This window comes from Oenanthe melanoleuca, chromosome 8 (assembly GCF_029582105.1).
Source record: "Oenanthe melanoleuca isolate GR-GAL-2019-014 chromosome 8, OMel1.0, whole genome shotgun sequence".
Lineage (NCBI taxonomy): Eukaryota > Metazoa > Chordata > Aves > Passeriformes > Muscicapidae > Oenanthe > Oenanthe melanoleuca.
Window position 1 is genome coordinate 23,048,680 of NC_079342.1, and position 24,710 is coordinate 23,073,389.

Sequence of the window (24,710 nt, forward strand, 5' to 3'; positions counted from 1 at the left end):
GCCGGCCCGGGCCGGCCCGGCGCGCACCGCGGCGGAGGAGGAGGAGCCGGAGCCGCAGCCGGAGCCGCGGCGGGCACGGCCCGAGCCGCCCGGCCGGCCCTGACAGCCGCCGCGGGGAGCGGCCCAGCGGGTGAGGCGGCGCCGCACGGCCTCCTGTGAGGGGAAGGGATGGGGCGTACGGAAGGGAGAGGAATGGAAGCTGTGTTGGCAGCCCCCGGGCTGTCGCTCGGAGGGAGTGAGGCAGGCGGCTGCCGCCCTCCGCCTGCCCTGCAGAGGCTCCCTCCGAGCCCGGTGCTGCCCGCGCCTCCGGGCGGAGCCGCTCCCGGCTCCCCTGCTCGGCTCTGGGTCTGGGATCGGCTCCGGGTGAAGCTCTCCGCAGCTCCCCCGAACTTCCTCTTGGTGTGCGCTGTTTGTGTGGATGTCGCTGTAATTCCTCCATCCTCGGCAGGGCCCGGAGGCGACAGTCACACAGTCGGGACTGCCTTAGACAGTCACAGCTTTAGCTGGGTTGGAATAGCCCTCCAAGCTGTGCCCGATCCCCACCGTGTCACCAGCCCAGAGCACTGAGCTCATCCAGACCTTCCTTGGGCACCTGCGGGATGGGACTCCAACACCTCCCTCGGCAGCCCCTTCCAATGGTTTTAAAACTTTATACGACTCAGAGTTTAAGGATGCTAGTGTCTGTTTGCTGGTACAAAATAGGTGTCTCTGGGGAGGTGTAATTGCTGCCCTTTCTGCTCCAGTGATCCCTCAGATATGAATAATTAACCCTGTTGAGATCTGCTGTGCCTCTGTAATGAGAAACAAAAAGACTGTTAAAATATTTTTCTCTATGCAGTTAAAACTTTTATTTCATTTGGACCTAAAAGCTTGACTTTTTTCTCGTAGGGTTTGAAGATGTCTAAAAAGAAGCTGAAGAAACTAGCTGGAAAGGAGGTCTCTTTGGATGGCCAGGATGACAAAGTAAGAGCAGAAATATTACTTTTATTATCTTAAAACAAACTCCTGCATTCGAGAGAATGTTAATTGTTTAGCAGCCTTGTGGTAGAAAGATGAATCCAATTTAAAGACAGGATGATTGAGTTGGGCAGATATATGTGTTTTTTTTCAGAGGCTCTGAGTAGTGTGAGCATCAGAAAATAAGGGACTTTTTTATTTTAGTGTATCTTTCTGTTTGAGGAGAGTTGGGTTTAATACTGGTACTAAAACCAGAGCTGTTTTCTTGGACTGCACCTTGCATCATATGTCCTAATTTTCTGATGAATTACAAGTTGTACTTCACAGCATTTTGGTGAGTGACTCTCAAATATTTTCTACTAGCCATTGAGACATAAATTAATGACCAAAATTCTCAGCATATTCTAGTACATACTTGTATCTAGTTAGTCAGCTTTCACTGAATCACTTGTAAAATGCAAGTTCTACAAGAGTTGTCATCTTTCTGTTCATACTTGTGTGTAGCTGCCTATTATTTTTTATTATGTCCCCTTCTGACAAGTTATTTGCTCTCAGAAGTTCAATACTTGGTTGATAAATAAGTAGTTTAATATATCCACACTTAATTTTTAATTAATCCACTTTTATTTTTTTTAATATATCCACACTTAGATTTTTTCCCATTGGATTTTGCAAGGAATATGTATAAAGCAAGAGAGCTTTTACCTGTCTTCTCAAAATTTTTTGTGAGCGTTAATAAATGAGCATGATTATGGCCTTATAAACTGAATTACTCATGGTGGAAGCCTTCTGATCATAGAGAAAATGTTGTTCAAAGTCAGATATTTGTAACTGTTGTTTCTTCCCTTGAATTCCTTACTATTGCTCAATTTGTCCTTTAAAATTAACTTGTCCTAAGGTGCTTTATTGGTTTGGGTTTTTTAGCTTCTTTAATACAGAGGGTAAACACTTAGCTTAATACCTCATACTGTAGCATATTGCCATTGCTAATGCCTCACCAGTTTGAAGAATACAGCTTTAACAGCAAAAAAACCAAGGAAATCTCTAATAGGAGCAAAGGTCCTGCAGTATGATCCCAGCATGGGTGGGAAGTGTCTTATACCCCAAACTGATAGTGCTGGGAGGAGAGGAACAGTGAGAAAATTTGCTTATGATGATTAAATTAAGTGAAAACTTTTGAGAAAAGGACGAGATAGGTTGACAACAAATATTAAAAATGTCATGAAAACTCATGGTTGTCAGGGAATAGGCCTTGAAGAGAGAAATTAATAATTGAGCAGCTGGAAATGGGTTTGTTATCACAGAAATTGTCCCAGCAGCATCATGAGCTCCACCTACCCTAAGGGAGCTCCTTCACTTCTTTCCTGCATGAGGGGACAGCAAGGGGGTTCATGTGACCCCAGGGAGAGCCTTTGGAATTCTCTGTCATTCTGTTTTTTCTGTTGCATTGCTGGTATTGATCCTGCAGCTCCAGAACCGACCACAGGCAGAAGTTCTCAGAACTGCCTTGGTTTAGGACTCTCCTGGTTTCTGCAAGCCTTTGATTTTGCATTAAGTGCTCTCTAGTGTGGAAGTAAACCAGTTAAACCCTTGTTTAGCTGCAGCTAATGGCCTCACTGAGTCAGCACGCCCCAGTTATTGAAGGAGTGAATTATTTGTGAAGAGATGAAGTGTGGAGCTTCCTTATCCAAAATAATCCCTGTGTTACTGTTCTCTGTTGGAACTTCCCACACCTGGCTGGGGTTTTAGGAAAACTGAGTTGTATACCCCAGAGGTGTATAATAACTACATGTGGGACACATGGTTTTACCTGAGTGCCTGTGCATTGATCATGGTAGGAATGTTGCTCAGATCTGTAGTTGTCACTGTTGTAGTGGACCCTGTTGTCACACTGTAAGCATTAAAGTGCTCCATGATTAAATCATTAAGTGCTGCTGAATTATTTGCACCCTTATTTTTGCATGCACATCCTTGGCACCCTTTGACAATGTTTCTCTAAGCAGCCAAACCACAGTTTTGATGTTATCTTATGAAGGGTTTTTTTTTTAACTGCAGTTTCCTCTGTAAGCCCCTGAATTTTTTTTCTTTCAGAACTCTGAAGACACACGATCTTACAAGCACACTGTGAAAGGAGAAACAGAACTTCAAAGGTAAATTCTCAATCTGTCATTAAATAGAACTACTTAAGAATATAACAATTACAGACCACTTAATGCTGAACTGAAGATTTTTTTCAACCTGTTCACCAAATAAATTCTGTTCAACCTGTTCACTGTCACTATAAAGCTAGGGAGAGGCAAAAAAATACAGCAACACAGGGTTCATCCAGAGAGCAGAAGTGATTTTATTGCAGAAGTAGGCACATTTTTAGAGACTGGTTCACAGAACCAAGAATAGAATCAAGCTCATTGTTCCAAGGAAGGCAACACCTCTTGTAAACATGCTTTTACCAAAATATCACATTCCTCACACACTCCTCCTGTCCACAACACCAGGTGCTAAACTTTGTTATTAATTCTTTCCCTTTTTTTTTTCCTTTGAGTAGCTTGGGAAAACTCCAACTACATTTTTCCCTGACTCTCACCAGCATCCACAGTTCATCATATCTTTCTTTGGATATTTTAAACCTAGCATACAGTAAATATAATTACTGAATATTTTCTCTGGTCTTATAAGAAAGTTTCCTAATAATTTTTCATATAATTCACAATTTCTGTAGAATGCTACTATATTCCCCTCCCTTGTTCCTTTCCCAAGTTCCCCAGTCAGTGCAGGATAAGCACTTTGAAAGCTGTGTGTGTTTTGGCACTGTGTGACCAAGCTGACCTTTTAGGTGACACACCTCCTTTATCACTGAACTGCTATTAAAACTTATCTGTGTGATAAGAAGAAACTCAACTGTGTGAGGTGTCTCTCAAACCAAATGAATGCAGAAAAATCTTTTTCTCCATTTTCTTAAAGCTAAAATGGCTGTAAGTGGGGAAAAGTAAATCCGAAAAGTGCTATATCAAACTATTTTGGAGGACAACTGTTGCTTCAAGTTCATATGTAAGAATATGGTGTTCATAAATGCTTAGCTCTATCTCAGTCAAATGCAGGTACCTTTTTTGTTGCTTTTTTCCATTAACTGAGCTAAATAACATTACTTTCTGCATAATGTTTCTGTAGATCCAAACCAGAGAAAGATAGGCAAGAGAAGAAGCGACACCACAGGTCTCGTGATTTTCACAGTGCAGATGGAAGATCCCAGGAAAAATCTCCAAAGAGAAGCAAAACTACAGATGGTTCTTCAATTCAAACTGAAAAGCAGAAGAAAATAGTGATCCAGTTTAAAGCCAAAGAAATCAAACATGGCAAAACCACCCGCACTCCAGATGTGGTGCCTGCCAGCAAGGAAAGAAGTCACTTTGATGGAATAGAAGGAAAAAGGCTCTGGCACAGCTTTGAACTTCAGAGGGAAAAGGCACTGAAGAAAAAGAGAGAGAAAGCTGAACTCCATAAACTCAAGCTAAAAGCAGAACAAGCTATGATAGAAAAGTTTAAGTCCTCTGTGTACAAGGTACCACATAAAAAGGCAGAGGGCTCAAAAAAGCATAGTGAGGATGTCAGAATTCCCAAAAAGCCACTTGAGAGCTCTGCAAGGACTGGGCATGGTGATAGGCCTGCAGACAAAGAGCCAAGTGCATTATCTAGCTTGTGGGAAGAAGAGGAGGAAGAAGAATATGAGGACTTTGCTGTGAAGAAGAGGTACATGAGTAAACACAGATCATCATGCTCCTCACTTGAAACCCCGCCGCGATGGGACTCTCAGAAGCACAAAAAACACAGCACTGATTCTCCTAAAGCCCCTGAGCACTCAGGAACTAGACAAGGAGACTTGGAAGCCACAGCACTGTGTTTTAAGCAGGTAATGAGAGCCCCATTCTTTGTATTATGTAGATGTTTCAGGGTGGTTTCTTAGTGGCAGACAGATTTATATGAGCAGACTGTCTTCTTACAGAATCCAGCCAGGTTTCATAGCTAACTAGGTGGGTTTTTCTGATCCCAATGTAAACAACGTTTCCATGTTCCTCAGCTAAATGTTAAACAGACCAGAAGAGTAAAGGTCTCGTATGTTGGAGCTGTGTCTGCAGAGATGCTTCCAGGGCTTTGCTTTGCTGCTGGGGGTGTGGAATACTTTGGTTTAGATATAAATAAGCTGTTTTTTTATTTTGAGCTGACATGGTTATTTCATTTTTTGAATGAAAACTTGCTGCCAGACAGAGTATTGCTAGTGGAGTGATACCAGGAAAGCTTGGGGTGAATGTAGGGCTAAATTGGTATGTGTGTTGAAGAACTTCCCTTTTATCTGTGGCAGGTTTGTTTCTAAGCTCAGCTTGAGGTGCAGATCCAAAGCCAAACACAAGCTGGATCTTGGGCATGGGGGTTTTTTTACTGTTGTTCTGGTATAAATGCCCAGCATCTTTGGAGATTCCAGTTTGTGTTACTGTAGTGTGAGCATTTTGTGTGAATGCTGAGTTATTACCTGCAAAGCTGGGGAGTCATTGGGGTTGGAAGGCACCTCTGGGTGCTATCCAGTCCAGACCCCTTGCTCAAGCAGGGTCAGCCAGAGCTGCTTGCACCTTTAACGTAAAACAAAGTGGGGTTAATGTTCAGATGGAATTTGCTGTGTAATCCACTGTCATTTATTTAAAAGAAAGCCATGCATTCAAGCCCTATTAAAATGGTAGTATAGATGCTAATAACTGTGGTTTATATTCCCTATTCACTTGGGAATACCCAGTGTTCTCTAAAAAGCTCTCTAAGACATGTGTTGTTCTTCTGTTCTGCTTGTTTCTAGAATGCTGAGGTCCCGTGCACGTCTGACTCCTACCAGGGAGGTGAGGTCAGAAAGCCTCTGCCTGTCCCAAAGGTGAGTGAGGGACTTGTTTAACACTGTAGGGCTGTGTTCCAAAACTCCTGATGTGGGGATCCCTTGTACCTCAGTATTCCTTGATATTTTGTGATGTTGGTAGGGTCTGTATTTGTGGTGTTTTTAATTCTCCCTACAGAGTTCTGAAGACTTTCCACCCCTTGAAGACAGTCAGAATGCAGAAACAGACCAAGAGGTTGGTAATACTTTCATTTAACACTTCTGTTTTGTCTTAAAGACCAAGGGTATTGAGGTTGTGTAACAGTTCCATGACCTTTCCTAGTATTTGGCATTGTTGACTCATTATCTGCACTCAAATGTGGAGCATTTATTTTAAAAACTAAGCAAACTTGCTGCTAATCAGGAACTTTCTGAGATAAAGAGTGTCTTTCTGTTACCACGTGCTACAAAGGGGCCTTCATAGTTGCTCACATGCTCCAGCTATCTCATTTTTCATCCCCTAACTTTTTAGTTGGAAGAGAGACATATCTTTTAAGAAATGCCTGTTAGGAAGATTGCAGTTTGTGTAGCAAAAAAATATAGAAAGGTTTTGGAATACTATGTAGAAAGGTCATAAATTTTGGATGTCTTTAGTGGAGCCTATGCATTTCAGTACATTTCCTGTACTGACTTAAAATTTTTCAGACTTAATTTTGAGGCAATTTTAACAGCTTTAATGCAAAAGTATCTTTTTGGGGAATCATTAGGAAGTGATTCCTTCCAATGGATTGCACAGTTGCACATTTTCTCACTGTAGATGCAGATTGTTGAAGACTTGCACATTGCTCGTGTGGAGAAGAGGATGGCCCTGTCTGTAGTACAGACCTGTGGAGAACTTACAAGCATGGAGATAGATCTTCCAGAACAGGATTTAAATATTTCTGCTGGTATGTCATCATTGGATCTGCTTTGCTTTCTAGTTGCAACAAGTAATTAATTATTGGTGGTCTGAGTAGGGAGCACACAACTGATTGTTTCTGCTGTTTTCTCTTTTTTCTCTTCTTTTCCCCTAGGGGCTTTTAGTTCTGGTCTGAACATCCTAGTTGTGATTGACACAAATATAATGATTAGTCACCTTGAGTTTGTGAGATCCCTGAAATCTGAGGATATACCAGGTATGCAAATATGTTCTGATGAGTAAGACATTGTAAGAAAAACAGATGTTATAAGAGTTTTGGGCTACCTGAAGGAAACCAAGCCCTGGGCTCCTTAAAAAGGCAGCAGGTTTCATGCAGAGGCAGAAGGCACAGACCTGAGAGCTAGATGCTGTGAATCCAAACAAGCTGCATCCTAAGGAAACCTCAGCTGAGGAAGCACAACCTACTGTACTTATAGCCCATGTACCTGCAGAGAATCATGACAGATACTTCCAGGAAGATGCTTGAATTTTTAGCAGTAAATAAGTCTACATAATTTAAGCATGTAACCTCTTATTAATGATAACTCTGTGTTCTAGTCTCCTTGTAGCATTTATTTTTCTAGAAATATGAAACAATCTAAAAAATGTTGAGCAGTCAGTCAGTGTTTTGTTACTGTCCTGGTAAAGGTGGCGGAACAGAGCAATTTCTCAGAAATTCAGAATGCTCAGAATGCACACCCTGGCTTTAATATCTGCCTCTAATATGTTGGAAAGCTGTTGATTATTTAATGTTTGCAGGATTAGGATCATGCACATCAGTTCTTGGTAGGCATATCTGGAATCTATCAGAATTCTTAGAGTGCTTTGATGCTTTCAGCTAATGAATATACTTAGTCCAGCCAGCTGGAAAACACCTTTCCTTAGGGCCTGAGTGATTTTCAGGAGTGTGTCAGACTGTATTTCTTCTCCCAGGTTGGGAATGCTGTTGTCTTTTGTACACTGAGATGCCCTTTTAGAATACTGCAACTCCCAGTTTCTGGTCCTGCACCAGACCCTCTATGTTGAGAAGACTGCTGATTTCTGTCCTATTTATTACAAAGCAGGTGGTTGTTAATGCATTTTTTTCAAAATTCTGTTCTCATAGTGTGACTGAAAAAGAACATGGTTGAAGTATTTGTCATGGGGGGGACCATCAGAACAGTCATTAAACTTCTGATTTACCCTGTATTTCACATGAAAGCTTCAAAGTTCAGCCCATACTTACTTACAAATAAAACCATGGTCCAGCATCCACACTTCCTGTTCCTTGTTTAGGAGTGCTGGTTGGCAATGAACACAAGTCCTTGCTGCTTTTTTTTTGCTGCTTGTTTTGGCATAGTGGCTGCTGTGGTCACTCAGGTGTGGGCAGCCTGCTGTTTCACCTTGCTGCAACATCTTACAGCTGGTGTGTGCCAAGATAATTGCTGAAAATATGTGTTACAATGTTTTCAAAGTATTCTGCTGATTAGAATTGTGTGTCCCTTTTGTTTGCCTAGTATTGTCACTTTTCTATGTAATCAGTGTAGTGCCACATTGAGGTTAGATTAGAAAGAGGGAAATCAGCCTTTTTCAACTCTTTTTCTAATGCTAGATTCTCTCGAGCAAGGACTATGAAAACTATTGGCAAAAGGTGTGAACTTGCATAAATGTGATGCATGAATTGAAAGTTCTCTGTAGTAGTGTTGCTCCTGCAAAAACCTTTGTTGGTGGTGGTTTTTTTCCTTCCAGGAGTTGACAGACTTACATTAATAATTCCCTGGGTCGTCCTACAAGAGCTGGACAACTTGAAGAAGGGGAAAATGTTGCAGCATGTTCGGGACAAAGCTATTCCTGCAGTGCAGTTCATCTACAAGTGTCTCAAGAACCAGGATTTCAAACTGTGGGGGCAGTCCATGCAGCTGGCTTCTCAAAAAATGTGTAAATACACGTGCAATCCATTTGTGCTGGATTCACATTCACATTTCATCCTTGCACTTCACCTAGTGGCAACCTGATTTTAATGGAGACTTCTTCACTCTGCTGTCTGCTAATTAAAACGAGCTAATTTCTTAGAGCAGCTTTCAGAGTGTATCCAAGCCTGTGGCATGGAAATGTCTTCACTGTCTATTGTTTTACTGGTTGTTTCTCAGTTTCACCTTACCCTTGTGTCCTTGTGTGGGGAGTGTTAAATGTGCAAGGAGCACCATGAGTGCACTGAGGTGTTTGTGAGCTGTTTGTGTGCACTGCCTTTGCAGATGGGCTGAGTGATGAGAACAACGACGACCGTGTCCTGCAGTGCTGCCTGCAGTACCAGAAGTTCTTCCCACAAGCTCTTGTCATCCTCTGCACGTGAGTTCCTGGGTGCCTTTAGCTCTCCTGCCACTGCTTTCAAATCAGGCCTTAAAGAAAGAGCAGTTTCTGAAGTAAGCTCTTGGAAGGGCAATCACTCTTAAAAGCTAGAGTAGAAGGCTATAATAAACCACTACAATTGGAGATGGAATCACCTTCATGAGCTTGAGGCCTGAAATAGAATGCAGCTTACTCAATATTCAATTTTCAAACTTGTTAAAGCATAGGTTTATCAGATTTTATTCTGGTTTCTCATAAAAAATATTACTGAAGTTATAAAATAGAAAAAAAATGTGAATTAAGGATTTGGATCCAATTAGAGACTTTATCCCTGTTCTCAGCCAGGCAAGCAGAAGCAAACAAGGGGTTAATCTTAGAAAGAGGGAAGCAGGGGATGGATCTGCTGCTGTTCCTGTTTGTGAGGATAACAGCTGACCTCTGGGCATTGATTCTGAATTTGATATAAGCAGGTGAAGCCACCTTGAAGGACTAATACTCCTTGGCTCTACTTGCCCTGCTCTTGGCCAAAACCAGTTCCTGCACGGTTCAGTGAGTGGAGTTAAAACTCTGGGCACCGTTTGGGTTGTTCAGGTTGATACAGTGGCTGCTGAAAATGCTGTTTCAGTCACAGTATTCATAGGGTAGTGATGGTGATTTTAGGCTTCACTGATCAAAACAGGAGGTGACTTCAGAACTGCTTTTCATCCAAAAATCCCTTTATCCTCTACCAAGATATGTAATGGGAAGTTTTAGAAAGTATTGGAATGCAACTTTGTCTTGGATTTTTGAAGTAGTTCTGCTAGGACAGAATCTCAAAGTGGCATCTGGGATAATGATTTGGCTAGCAGAATAGTTAGAAAGGATCTCAACAAAGACAATTAACTGTAGCCATCAAATAAGATAGTACTGTCTTAGAATTATTGCCTGGTTTGCTTTCTGAGATCACAGCAACTAAGCATCACTGCTGTAGTAGTTACAGCTATTGTTTTCTTAAACCTAGACCCTGAAACACTTTCCAGTATGTTTCTCATTTTTACTTAATTTTCCAGTTTAATTTTTGAACTGCTTCTAATTGCTTGAGAATGAGAACTTTTTATAATGAAGTTCGCAAATTAAGTTCTCCAAATACAAAGTTTTTCAGTATGCTGCTTTTATTCCTTTTTTTGAAAACAAGTAATTCTTTTCTAGGGATGATAAAAATTTGTGTAATAAAGCCATTGTGAGTGAGGTCAAGGCATTCTGCAAAGCTGATCTGATGACTGCTCTGCAAAATGTGAGTGCAAACAGGCCCCAGAACTCGGAGGAGCTGCAGCAGTCAAAGCAGGGTGAGCCTGTGGAATATGCTGCTTTGTGAATGTGTGAAAATTAGTGGGGTAGAGGAAGAACAGTTGCTACTATATCTTCAGTTTTCCCATGTTTTGAATACTTAGGAATGTTTCTTGTTTGGGGAAGGTTTTCTCAAGAGTTCTGAAAGTTTAAGACATTAATTAAGCCATCTGTCTCAAAGTTCTAGGAGATTCAATTACGATGTATTTTTATTTCATAGGAAAAAACACTGCATTAATTTCCAGTGTTTAGAGTAATTTAAAAGGTGTCCTGAACTTTTTGGGGCTGAAGGAGGTTTTTTCATTTTTCCAAAGATACAGGTGCAGCTCACAGAGCTCAGAAGTGATCCTCTTGTGCTTGCTGATAACCCTGCTGGCTGTATATGATCTAAGTTATTTAAGGAAAAAAGAAATGTGGAGTAAGGTCACTAGTGAGTAAACACTCTGGGGAAATTAACCTTCCTGGTTAGTAGCTCTTAATTAAAAATACACACAGTACAAGTGGGTATAACTAGAAATACTTGAAACTTAATTAGGTGTAGCACATCTCCTTTATAAACTAAAGTGCAGTCTGTCTTTATTTATGGGGACAAGTTCTTCATGTACCATCAACATGAATTAGATATAAACTCAGCTTCAATAAATACCTTTTGTGTCATTGTTTTGACAGATAGAGAATTTGGGAAGGCAAGAGGTGATGCTGGCTTTACTGGACAATTCCCAAATGTGCTTCCAGACCTTGAAAGGAACTTAGGAGAAGCTTTGTCTTGTATTTTGGAGACTGAAATGAAGCTTGCATTTGGAAACCTGTGGATGGAGGTGGTTTCTTACATCATCTTGCTTGATATTTTGATTATTTTAGAGGTTTGAATGTCCTTGGTATTTTATTGCTGTTAATACCTGTGCCAAGCCAAACCCAAGTCATCCAGGTCTCTGGTATTACTGACAGATAACAGCTCAGTGCCCACTTCTAATATTTCATTTTACAGCAAGATTATCCTGTTTGACACTAGTGTGCAACATGTGCAATATTTTAATGACACAGTAACAGGGGTGCTGGTTTCTCAGTGTGAAGTTTCAGAATTCTTTTTATTAGTGGCATTAACATTCTATTTCAGCTTTTGTAGTCTAGTAAATCCTTGCACTGTAAATACATCCTGCAAGAAATAATTCCATCATGTTCTGTATAATATCAGGGGACAGGCATTTCTTCCCCACCAGAACAGATGTGGATAAAACTGTTCACAGCTAAATTGATTCCAGTGCAGATACAGAATAACAAGGGTACTAATGAGACCCTCTAAACATACTTGCAAAACTACTGTTTGCAGAAGATAAATACCCATGTAGAAGGCACTTTCAGATCATACATGCTTTACTTTAGATTCTATTTTATAGCTGGTGGGGAGTTCTTAAAAGTTTAAAATTAATGCAGATAAGCTCTGTGGCTTTAAAAATCCCACCAAATCGTGGGATGACTGTTTCCCAAGTTGCCCTGATTAGCTGCTAAGCTGTTAATGACTTCTCTATTCACTTAATTTCTTTTAACATCTCTTCAAACACTTGGCTTAACTTGATTGTAGTTAATTCTAAATTTTTCTTCAATACACGTGTTTACTTAATGTATAAATAGTTACAGTGTTTATTTTTACTTTGTAACAGTACTGGAAAATCAAAGGCAGATTTACTGTTGTTCTTTCTATTCTTGTTACTGTTGGTTTTTGTGCACAAGTAACTCATTAGATCAGTTTTGAGATAAATCAAAAGTATTAAGAGATTTTGAGGAATGGGGAAACACAAATCATGAGACTGTGCATTGCTTCTGAATGAGCATCACTGTTTAACCCATGGTGTTGCTGAATCAAATCTTTATTAATAGATAAATTTATTTAAATCTGGACAGGGTCTTATTTCTGAGGAATCACTGAAATTCTCCTTCAGCAGTCACAAATCATCACATTCTTGAAGAATAGAGCACTTGTGGAATTTATAGGAATAGGTCTAAATGAAAATCAGCCTTTGAATTTATAACATACTCTCTTCCAGATCTTGTATCTGAAGCCACCATGGACCTTAGCAAACCTGCTGAAATGTTATAAAAAACACTGGATGGCTGTTTTTGGTCATGTTGTGCCAAGGAGTTTACTTTCAACCATTGAATGTCTTTCTAAACACCTTTATGCAGGTAACAGTGTCTGAGAAAGCTAATTGTAAACCTGTAAAAAGCCTGCCTGTTCTGGTTTGAGTTATAGAACTGATTGTATGTATTAATATCATCAAAGTCTCTGAATTATTTTTAAAAATCAAATAATCTTTTTGCCTCCTTTGCCCCCATGTTGCATGTGACCAAATGATCTGCATTTGCCAAAAAATTATGGAGGAGCAAAGGATATTTAATTTGGTATTTGAGGGCAGGGAGGTTTGTCTTAAAAAGAAGCCAACCAGGAAAAGAAACCCCACACACCTTCCATTTGTTTAAGGATTCTTTGAGTATTCTTTGAGCTCCAGAAGTGTTTGGACAGCACTCCCAGGGATGCACAGGGTGGGATGGTTGGGGTGTCTGTGCAGGACCAGGGGTTGGAGTCCATGATCTTGGTGGGTCTCTTCTCACTCAGCATATCCTGTGATTTCTTGGATCCACCTTTTTGGGATATTGCTGTTCTGCAGAATTATTTTAGATATGCCAGTTGATTCTTGTGCAAGATCCCAGGGTAAATTTGGAAGACTTGGTTAAGGAGTGAGCAGTCTCATGCATGTTTCACTGAGATTGTTGTATCTGATGCTTCTAAGCCATTTTCCCTGGGCTTTTCATGGGCTTCTGTTAAACTAGGTATTTAAGTATTAAATTTGCTTGCTAAGACTGTTAAATCCTAACTTATTTTTTTCTCCCTCTTACATTAATGTCTAAACATCAGATAAACCATTAGACTCCTCAACAGTGCATATCCTGCTCCAGGAATCCAAAAAATTGCTCCATGCTTTCAGCTGCAGGTCAGACTACAATGGCATCCTGCCCCAGGCTTATGCTGAAGTGACAAAACTGTGTGAGACCTTTGGGGAGGTAAGGGCAGCTTTGGTATTTGTCCACCTCAGACCATCCTCAAGTTGTTCCATGTTCCAAGCCTAGATTTCTTAATTATTCCCATCGTTTCCACTGATTACTCCAGGAAATGTTGCTAGGGTGTTTTCTAAATGAAGAGATCCCAACTTTAACTTTTATTTTCATGCAGTGAATATCTGCAGATATTTTTATCCCTCATATAAATGTGTTAGTATTGGAAGGATGACTGAAAACCATTATTTTGTTTTAGTTTTCTATTGCATTTGTATCTGATAGGCCTTAGAGATTAAACTTGCTGTTTCTCCTTCTGACATTTGTCCCATACTGCTGTTCTTAAGTATGTTATTTCAGCTCTCATTGTCTTTGTAGCTGAGGGAGGGACTCCCTTGTATCACATGGTTTGTGATGGTTACTGGGAGTTGTCCTGACACCTTTTGTATTCTCAGAAGTTGGTCTTCACTCCCAGCTCAACTCTGAGTTGCTGTGGAGGAAATTCCAATTGTTCTGGTTTATGGTTACTGCCAGTTTTGTATGCAATGGCTTAAAAACTGGAGTCATGAGCATGGGTGAAATATTTGGATTAATGGGAAAGAAGATAGGTCAGAACAACTGTAAAGAGTTCTTGTGTCTTTGGAAAAGGCTGAAGGGGAAAGAAGGACAGGAGTCACCTGTGCTGGGACCTCTGTGTGATGCAGTCAGCCCTGAAACTGCAATTCTGCTGTTACGAGAATCAGGCTCTGCTCTGTCTGAAAACTACTCAGGAAAGAAATTCCTCCCTGTGAGGGTGGGAGGCCCTGGCACAGGGTGCCCAGAGAAGCTGTGGCTGCCCCTGGATCCCTGGCAGTGTCCAAGGCCAGGCTGGACAGGGCTGGGAGCAAGCTGGACTAGTGGAATGTGTCCCTGCCCATGGCAGGGGGTGGCACTGGATGGGCTTTAAGATCCCTTCCTGCCAAACCATTGAGAGAGGCTTTGGATGCAGAGACTATAACCAAGGTGACTCAAAGAGCTCAGCCTTGATTTCTTGAGCATTGCCTTAAAAAAATCTGTAGAAGTGTGTAGATTCTGGTTTTCTGTAGTTAGGAACCAAATACATTGATGATTTGTTTGCTGAACTGTTTTATAAGGTGAGGGCAGAGAGTGAGCAGGATTTATCAGAAGACATCATGGTTCTTTCAGAAAATGCTGCGTGTGAAAAAATGGAAGCCACGCTGCCCAATCTGCAAAGCACTGAGGAAAAAGTGCTACATCCCAGCTTTCATGTGACTCAGGAAAACAGGCACCAGGAAATCTGGTCAGTCCTGGAAGGTGTTTGGAACACCATGAACTTGTACAGGTACAGCTTGCTAAAGGGGCTCAGAGCTAACACATAACCTTAGATAACTTTCAAACAAGCACATTTTAGAAACTGTGCTTTTTTACTCCATAATTAATCTAAATTGAACCTGTCCCAAAAAAAAAAAATTACACAACCTGTCACACAAAAGTTGAGAGCATGTGAATTTTTGAGTCAGTCTGCTACTCTTTTTCTGTGCAGCAGCTGAAATGAGTTGCCCTGGAAAATAAAGCTGAAAGCTCCACAAGTGTGAGACATCCATGAAAATCTTGTGTTTATGCATAGAATAGCATCTGAGATTTTAATTTTCATGTTATTTTCTTTCCAAACCCAATGGAGGTCTACTGGCTTATGCAAAATTCTATATCCTGTTTCAAAACTTGAAAATAAATTTGAAATAGAAGACATTTTGTTATTAAGCAAAATTCTTCACATTCTGAAACGCAGAATTTATTGAATTTCTTTTCTCATGTAAACTCAGAGTTGCAGGAAATTACCTGTTCTTCCATCTAGATCTTTTACCATTGCTTTTATTTTGGTTATTTTTTAAAAATCTGATGTAAACTCACTGCAATGCCATATCTTTTGATAAAATCCAAATAGGCAGTGTATTTTCTTTTTGTTGTCTTAATCTGGAATCTTTTCCAAGGAGGGGCTCTGAGCCAGCCAAACACAAAGGAACTCCATTTCTGGTGTTCTGTAAAGACAGCAGTAATAACTCCATTTCTGCTTTGCCATTTATTCTGAGACTGTTTTAGATAGTGTGATTTATATTTGACCTTTCTGTTTTAAATAGACAGAATGCAAGCACAAAACAGACACTGGGTTTCTCTGAATTCTGAGCTGTTTTATTAACTGCTTTTCTATCTCTTCTTTATCTCTTTTGAATTTCAGTATTGAGCTATTCCAGAAGCTGGACCCCAGTGCAGTGACCATGGCTGCCAAGGCCTCGTTTGAGGAGGCATTTTTGGGGCTGCAGAAGCTGTTGGCAGCAGTGAAGGACATCCGTGAGGGCATTGGCAGGTGAGCTCTGCAACATGAGTGACAGGCTCCTGGAGTCACAGAGTCTGAAGTATGCTTTATTCTGTGTGCTGGGTGACATGATTTGCAGTAAAAATCCTGCTGTCAAGGCTGCCTTGAGCCATTGGCAGCAGAAGATCATGAAAGTGTTGCAGACATGGAGATCTCTGGTAGGGAATTGCCTTCTGTGTCTGGGATTTGTTTCCCAGTGTCACCTCTGCTCAGGTGTAACTGGAGCTGTTAATGATTAATGATTATGATTAATACATCAGTTCTGATGGCAGGAACTTTGAATAGTTCAGGGCATTTGTGTTTCAAATGTGAGGCCCACTCAGAGAGGAGCAAAATTCCAATAGAGTGAAGGATATAAAGTTTTGGGGCTTTGCTGTTCCCAGTAAAAGTGTTCTTCATGGCAGCCATAACAACAATCAGCTGCATTCTCTAGGCAGGATAATATTCCCTCTATTCATAGAATCACAGAATCCCAGGATGGTTTGAGTTGGGATGGACCTTAAAGCTCATCCAGTACCACCCCCTGTCATGGGCAGACATTTTCCACTATCCCAGGTTGTTCCAAGCCCCATCCAGCCTGGCCTGGGACACTGCCAGGGATCCAGGGGCAGCCACAGCTTCTCTGGGCACCCTGTGCCAGGGCCTCACCACCCTCACAGAAAACAATTCTTTCCCAGTATTCCATCTGACTCTGCCCTCTGACAGGGGGAGCCCCATCCCTCTGCCCTTTGTTTTACAGCACAAAAAATGGGAAGTTTCAGGAAAAATAAGGTATCTCCTGGGTTGTCTTGGCTTAGTCCTTTTATCATAGCAGTGAAATATAAATCCATTCAAAGAATTACAGTCTCTCTTTCAAACATAAATAATCAAATTATTATAAAATTAGAAGCAGAAAAATTTTGTGTAGAAATGTGAGCTTGAGCAGCTGACTTCTGATGAATCCAGTTTATTGCTGGTGGCTTTTTCCCTCTAAGGAAATTGTTTCAGTAAACCAGGTTGCTGCTCAACTTTGCTCTCTTCATTCCAATGCTTCAGTTTTTGCTACAGATCCTGGGGTGTCTGTTTATAGATGTGGTGGATGAGATGCAATAGGAATATGGAATATTCAGGATGGTTATTTTTGTGTTGCAGAGGTGTTTCATTGAAAACTGTTAATTTTTTTTTTTGTTGTTGTGTGAGAGAGCTCTGTGACAATAAAAACTCCTGAAATACACAGGCTGACTGTTGGAATGGAGTGGTTTTCCTGCACACTTTGGAAATGCCTGCTCTGATGTGCAAGTTTGCAGTAGGTGGCATCGTGGAGCAAGAAATGGGGAGAATTTGCACCAAACATTCACTGCATTGGCCTTGAGTGGAGGCACTTAAGAGAGTTTGAGAGTTCTGAGGAGCTTTTCCAAAGAGCCAAGGGACAGGTTAATGTCTCATTGCAGTTTTATGAGTATTAGAGTATTAAAGCAAAAATTCAGAAGTTTTCATGTAACAGTTGGGGTTGGAAGGGACCTTAAAGCTCATCTTGTTCCATCCCCTGCCATGGGCAGAAACACTTCACTTACATTTTGCTCTAAAACTGACCTTGCAGTGTATATATTTTTCTTGAATTTTGAAAAAATACTTCTCAGTGATTTAATCTAATGGCATGATTGCAGAAAAGGAGGCACTGGAGAGAAAATAGTGAGAAAGTTCTGTCTTGAATATTTGGAGGTAACACAGCTTCTAGTCTAACAGCATTGGTAGCAGAATAGTGTTTGTATTGCACAATTCTGCATGCCAGCAATGACAGCCTTCAGCTCAGAATATGCTAACTGTATTGATTATTCTTAATTTCAAACTATATACCTTTACTATTGGTAATGAGCAAAGGGTATGAGACTTCTGAAATTTAAGCATCCAGTAAAATTGTGAGACCATTACATGATTTTAAATAATTTTGGATTGAGGATTTGTGAGTGTTTTCACTGGTGTTTTATATTAGTATTTGGGTTGGGTATTATTTAGAACCAGTTAATTGGGGCACCTTATTTAAGGTCTCTTAAATTAACTCTTAAAAATAAAATAGGGGTTTGGATTAGCTGATGTTTGCTCTCAGCTGAATAGAACTTGTGATTCCAAGCTTTTATGTGCAGCCCTAGGGAACTGGACCTTGTCTTCATGTTTCCTGCCAAATTTCTTTTAGATAAGAAATCCTTGTTCATAGAAAAGAAAGAAAATTCAGTCTTTGCTGAATTGATATGGTTATTTCAAGTTGGATTTTTTTCTTTTCATCTTGGCTAAAAAAGATTTTTTTTTTTGTTCATATGCCAGCTTTAAAATCACTCACAGCTTATAGCATATACACTTAGATACAGGCCTCCTAAATATTTATACTAATATGCTGTCACCTGTAAAAATATTTGTTACTGACTGTGTAAGGAGCCTGAATTCTGCTTTTCTAATATTTCATCTAAATAGAATTTCTCTCACACTCTCAATAGTTTGGAAAAACATGGTTTAGTCAAGGGCTCCATAAACATTTGTAAATTAGAAGTGTAATTTAATAATAAGAAGTGTGATTTCAGTAATGCAGGAGAGTATTACTATATAAGAACTGATTACTGAATTTAAATAAATTGAAAACAATTCTATAGTTTTACTAGTTTTAGTACAGAATTCCACAGATGGAGAGAAACTGTGACCTCTTTTTTTTTCAGCTGGTCAGTGGAGGAATTGAGGTCTCTTTACGTTGGTGTCTCATTAGAGAATTGTCTTCATTCCCTTAGGCTCCTGTGGCAGTTCTGCCATTAAGTCCCAATAAAGTCTCTGGATGAAGAGCTCTGCCTTTAATCTTGCTCTGCACACAGTCTCTTTCTGGAAGTAAAATGGAGATTAGCTCTCTGTTCAGGAAGTATCAGACATTCCAATCACTATTTGTTTGATCTTTGTGGTTTTGTGCATTTAGGTGAAACCTAAAACTGAACTTACCTGCAGCCTTCTCTGCTGCCAGGCCCAAATTGAAATGTTCTGTGGTGCCAGTTTTAATGACAACTGTAAGAAATAAAGCTCAGATAGAACTGGAAGTGGGCAGTGCTCCCCCAGGGGCAGGGCAGAGGTGCCCTTAGAGCAGTCTGAGAAGCAAAAAGGTTTCAAACACAGGGTTGTAAAAGCCATGGTGCCTTGAGCCTGTAGAGCCAGAGGTGCCAGGCACTTCTGCAGTGACAAAAAGCACAAGCTTGGCTTTGGGGAATTGCCCAGCTGGCTGCTGTGGAAGGAAGCCCTGGCCTGTGCTGTTGGCTGCAACCCCCTGGAGCCCCTCGTGCAGCACAGTGAGGAACTGGTAATGAACCACAGGGAGCTTTGGGGTTTCATTTCCCCCCTCCTTTGCTTCCTGGATATCCAGGCAATGAGGTTAAAAGGGGCTGTTCATGGGTGCCTTTTCTCCCATCAGATCCCAGATGGAGCTCTGGGTTTAACTGGGGACAGGTCCTGGGTGCAGAGCTTCCCCAGGTGTGACGGGGGGTGATGGCACACAGTTCCACCAGACCTCCCTCGTCCCTGCCTCATGGGGCCTTGGAGCAGCTGGCAGGCTGGCCTGCTGCCACTGCCACTTGGCTTGTGGGCTGGGTTTTTTCTTTTCTACCTGATCAGTTCATTTCTGGTCCTTTCCAAATAGGCTTTGCTTTCTCCCAGGTCTTCTCTGTGCACAAGTAAGGAACCACCTTTTGAGCTATTTCCTATCCACTTCTGTTTCTTATTGTATCTTACACCTTGTGTTTGGCATCAGATGAGTGACAGGACAGGAGATTAAGAAACATTGGGAGTGGTTTGGGAAGCACCTGAGATAAAACCAGCAAGTCTGGCAGTCTCCTTTCTCCCTCCTTGCCCCCAAGACAGCATGTAACCTCCAGCTGGTGGCAGGTATCCCTAGTCATTCCTTGGGTCTTTCTATGACATTTCCTTCTTTACTTCACATGCTCAATATTTTCAGAAAACTGTGTAGAGCCACACCAGAGTTCTTAGGTTGAAGCTGAAGTACAGAGTGGGAGGTGTTGTAGTGTGGTTCTGCAAGGCTGTGTGCTTGGAAAGGCTAAATGATTCCATGGATTTCCACCCTCTGCTTTTGAAGCAGTGTGGAGAGAGGAGCAGCAGCAGTGGTTAGTGCTGTAGTGGTCACAATACTGAGGTTCACATGGCTGCTTAGAACAGTTTGATGTAAAAGCCCTTTGCTTCATGGATTACTGATTTAGAGGAAGTTCTCTAAACATATAGTCCTGTAGCAGAGGCAGATGTTTTATCACTGAAAGACTTCCATTGAAATGAGGGCAACTTGATTAAATGAAGTAATAGAGGCAGAGTCAATGCTCATACACACAGATCCAGATTTCCCAGTGTGTCTTCCCTTAAAATGTCAGTTTTTCATAGCACAGGGTGATGGCTACAGGCAATGAAAGAAAGGAGCATGAAGTGATTGAAAGCAGTAGAGAGCAGTGGTGCTGAGAAATCATTGCTCTGCAGGCAGGAATGTGTCAGTTTTGTACAGGAGAATATACTCCCAGACTGGAGCTGGTATTGCAGCCCCTATTTAACTGCAGACAGCACTGGACTGTTTCATAAATGCTGACCTGTTGGGAATCTGTGGGGGAAGTTACAGTGCAGGCTCTTCCCTCAGCAGCTTCCCAGAGCTCTGTGTGGAGCAAGGGCTCTCCTCAAAACAACAAATCTCTTTTATTTGGAGCTGCCTGTAAAACTTGGAGCCAAATGTCAGACTTCTCATTCCATGGTACAAACCCAGAAACCATTGGCATTGTCCAAGCAAAGCATAAAATGAGGTGAAGGATTTAACATTGAGTTACTTGGATGATTAATTTCACAGTTTGTTTTTCCCCCAAAGGGCTGGAGGCACAGTGGGTTTGTCCATGCACCTGAGGTCTTGCAGGGATACACTTGAGTGTTTCTAGGCAGAACAGCCAGTTGGGTCCCTTCCTGACTCATGCTTGGCAGGTTTAAGGCAAACATTTTGGGTACTGCTCCTTAGCAAGGGGGGAAGAATGTGTGACTAATTTTTGGTGATAATTCCTATGAAAAATTATGAGAAAGAGCAGCAGATGCTCCAGTTACTATAAATCCTGTGCTGTGTCATGGTCTTCCAGCCTGCTTCAAACACAGGGTCCTTTAACTGGGACTTTAAAACTTACTCTGTTACTTTCCTGTTTTTTTTCAATCCCCAATTAATTCATTTATAAATGAAGCTTACAGCTTTCAAGAAGAGGGAGAGGAGAATTTGGGCACTTTCCCATGGGAAAGTAAATAGAGCTTTTCCCAAAAGATTTTTGTCTTTTTCCAAGTCCAGTCATTATCTTAATCATGATTTAACTATGTAAGACTTAAAAATCAGAATTTTATCAGTATTTCTTAGTATATGTAAGGTGCTACTTGTGTTTAAATGTTGATTTTATGGGAATGAGTTAAAGCTGAGCTTGGAATGTTGTGTATCCTGGGAAGCTTTGCTGTGGTTCTGTGTGAGCCCATGGGCCTTGCTGGTGGGCACCAAAGGGCTTTCAATTAGTGCTGGGTTTCCTCCTTCCTCCTACAGAAATGGCTCACAAAAACATGGAGGGAATTTTTAATGAGAAAAAGCCTCCAGAAAAGTCCTCACAGAAATAATAAGCTCTTTAGTTCTGTTAGAGTAGTGGAAGGGAAAATTCTTCCAAGTTCTTGAGTTCCTTTTTGTTCAAGTAATTTTTTTCCCTTGAAGATTTCTGACTTATTTTTTTAACTCTTTGATACACTCTTTTCCTACTTGCTTGAAAGCCTCCCCAATCTTTTCTTTTTCAGAATTTTGACCCCAACCAGCAGTTTCCAAGATATTTGGACCCTCTACAGCTTCCTCAGAAGACATGAGGTATGACATTTTCTTTGGTGCTTGGTCACTTCACTTACAGCTTTTATTTTAAGTAGCTCTGAGGTCATGTCTCATCATTGTATTTCCAATAAGAATTTTGATGCTTTGCTCTTATTTATTAGTTGTTGAGCATAAAGATAGAATTTGGTTGGATTTCAACAGATACTTGAGTTGTGTGATTTGCTGAGCACTCACTTGGTATGAATGACTTGCTGTTAAGAGTAAAAAGCCTTGAAAATAATATTTTTAGTAGAATATTTCTGTTTAATATGTGATATATTTCAGTGCTCTGCTATGCAGGGAAATATATTTTGGATTTGGGCTTTCATATATATTTTTGGAATTGATGCAAATCAGAGCTTATTTCTTTTGAGATACACATATATATGTATATCTAAATGAAACTATAGGGTAACTTAAGAGGGGAGGAAGAATTATTGAAGGTCTTTTAGATTTGTGGAGAAGTGGTTAGAAAATGGAGCTGGAATTTGTAATATATTTTATTACAAGATACAGGATGATTATTTTAATGTCTCAACATGAGAGCCTGTCAGGGAATACATGAGCTGTATCTGCTATTCCTACTATATAATTGTAGCAGACATGTGACACTTGATAAATGACTATATTAATTCTTTCTTGTTTTAGATCAATAACAGTCTGAAATTCACTGCTGAGGAGCTGTATGAGTGTGTTTCACAGGAGCTGTACAGGTGAGGCAGATTTTTCACCTGTATTAACTAAGGTATCACAAGAGGAATCATCTGGGTCAGTAAAAATCCCCCTTTGTAGGAACAGTGTAGGGAAAATAAATGGGGAGTTTTTAAATTCCCTTTTTAATTTTAATGCCCAATTAACAAAGAGCCAGAGAGGACAGAAATTAAATTGGAGATAAGGCATCAGTGCCTACATGGTGATTTTCAGTTGTTGGAGGTGAGTGTTGAGCCCTCTTTCTCTGCCAGTGGTTTCTGGCTCATTTCTTATGGATTTGTGTCACTGAAGGTTTGTGAATCCAGGCTTTGGGAGGTTTCTAAAAGGCAATCATAGATTTTTAGTAATTCTGATCTGGCTAATAAAGGACAGGTAACTGGTTTGTGCTGTTGTGTGAGTATGAATGAGCTGTCTCTGGCCAGGATCAGCTGAGTGAAAGGCTGGAGGATGAATTACTCTAAAAAGCTTCCCTTTGCCTGTATTGATTTTGCATCCTGAATCTTCTGTGAAGTTCAATGTGCAGATTGCAAGATCAGGGGGCAGTTACTCAGGGAGGGAGACATTCAATATTTGTATCAGTAATAAAAAGCAGTTTAAAAGCTTCACTCCCAGAATTTGATGGCTGTAGACCTGTATTGATACAGGCATAAAGAAAACCGTGTGGAAATCTGTGCTCAGCAGAGTAAAACAAGCACTTTGGAGATTGCCCTGGCAGCCCTCAGGCTATGCTTGGGAAACTCAGTGACTGGGGCTTTCTTCTTTTTAGAGGAGCAGCTTTTAAACGGTCTTTTGAGAAAGAATCTTTTGGAGACCTAAATTAGGGTGTGTTTATATGTGATCAGGTTGAGATTACTCTTTAGAAAGGGTCTAAGTCATAAGGGGGTATATCCAGATCCTTGTTTTGAGTTGTGAGTACAGTGTGTGAAGGATAGTTTGAACTAAACTTTCCAGAATGACAAATCTCTCCAAAAAGTGGGTGTCAGTGACCTCTCCTGCCAATTGTTCCACTTTACCTGCCCTAGAAGGGAACAGGAGCTCTGCCTGTGGCAGCTGTGGGTTGGGGGTTGTAAGGAGCTCACGTGAAATCTGCAGATTTAGCAGCTGTAGTCCAAAAGTCACTGTTTTTGCAGTTTGATGGAAACGTCCTTGAAAATGTAAGGAGTATTTGTAAAGATTCCTGTTGTGCTGTCCTGCTAACCTTTCTGTCCTGTCTCCCAGGGAGAGGCTGGAGGTGGGCTGCTGCCAGCTGGCACAGCTGGAGCAGATGCTGGAGCAGTGCCAGGCGGCCGTGCACAGGGAGGCGGAGAGCCGGGGCTGGCTCTGACCGCGGGCTCCGCCTCCTCCGCGGGAGACAGGGAAGTGCTGCAGGAGCCAAAACCTGCCGGCTTTCTTCCTCAGAGGTGCTGGCTTGGGTCGGAGTTGAAGGGAAAACACACTTCCATATGGACATTTAATGTCGGGATTTCTGCTAAGAATTCTATTCACTACTAGAATGTTCTCTCTTGAGTGAGGATGAATAGCCAGAAGCAGGGCTGGTTTGGGATGCAGCAGCTGTGCTGTGCTGCTCTGAGCATCCAGCATTCCTGTGAGGAGCTGAGCTGTTAACAGTTGTATGGGAAAACCCCTCTGTTTGTTTTACTGGTACTTTGCAAGTTTCAAGTGAGAGAAAGGAATCTGTTATGTCACCTGGGACTCGGAGGTCAGGAAGTAGCTGAGTGCAAGGCCAGGAATGAAGGACTGACCCACTGACACAACATGTGTGTCCTGTGCAGTGAAGGCTTGAGAGGATGCAAAATGGGCAAAAAGCAGATGCTTGTTTTTCCTCAAAGACAAAACAGACCCCCCACCCTCATGCAGGTGTTTGTCCTTTATGACTTTTCAGAGGATCTTCATACAGTGGAAATCTGCTGGCAGTGCTCTTGGGGAAAAACTCCCTATCCTGCTCTTGCCACATCCTCCTGGAAGGTGGGCCTGGTAGTCCCTGCTCTCCAGGTGACATCCCTCTCTGGCTGCACTGCTGGTTGCTTTCCAGAACTGCTTTAAGTCCATGAAACTTTCCAAAAGCCATTTTCTAAGGCCTTTAACTCTACCTCTTCTTGTATGTATTTGTACAGAGATGAGCTGACTGGCAAAGTCCTGAAGTGTCTATTTTGATACTAACTTTTGGATGTATTTGTAAATTCTCGATTGTAAAAATGTAATTTATTGTTATATTAAACAGTAGTTAATTCTGAGTGGCTCTGTGCTGGCTCTGCCCAGGCCCCCATGCCAGGGAGGG

General features: G+C 41.2%; 1 protein-coding gene across 4 annotated transcripts; it reads left to right on the plus strand.

The window, feature by feature from the left end:
• The first annotated feature begins 18 nt into the window (after positions 1-18).
• Positions 19-24,666, plus strand: SWT1 (SWT1 RNA endoribonuclease homolog). Of its 4 annotated transcripts, none has more exons than XM_056497698.1 (19): positions 19-130; positions 889-963; positions 3,049-3,107; positions 4,126-4,864; positions 5,798-5,869; positions 6,009-6,065; positions 6,627-6,756; positions 6,883-6,984; positions 8,496-8,684; positions 9,002-9,095; positions 10,284-10,420; positions 11,091-11,239; positions 12,467-12,605; positions 13,336-13,481; positions 14,606-14,814; positions 15,709-15,837; positions 21,655-21,721; positions 22,370-22,434; positions 23,651-24,666. In XM_056497698.1, exons 2-19 carry the CDS (start codon positions 898-900, stop codon positions 23,754-23,756), a joined length of 2,655 nt encoding a protein of 884 aa, XP_056353673.1. In that variant the 5' UTR covers positions 19-130; positions 889-897; the 3' UTR covers positions 23,757-24,666. The 4 variants fall into 4 exon arrangements, 3 of the variants coding, with proteins under 3 accessions (XP_056353673.1, XP_056353674.1, XP_056353675.1); XM_056497699.1 differs by having other exon boundaries at positions 34-130; positions 14,606-14,772; XR_008841082.1 differs by lacking the exons at positions 21,655-21,721; positions 22,370-22,434; positions 23,651-24,666 and having other exon boundaries at positions 34-130; positions 14,658-14,814; positions 15,709-15,796.
• Positions 24,667-24,710: the final 44 nt, after the last annotated feature.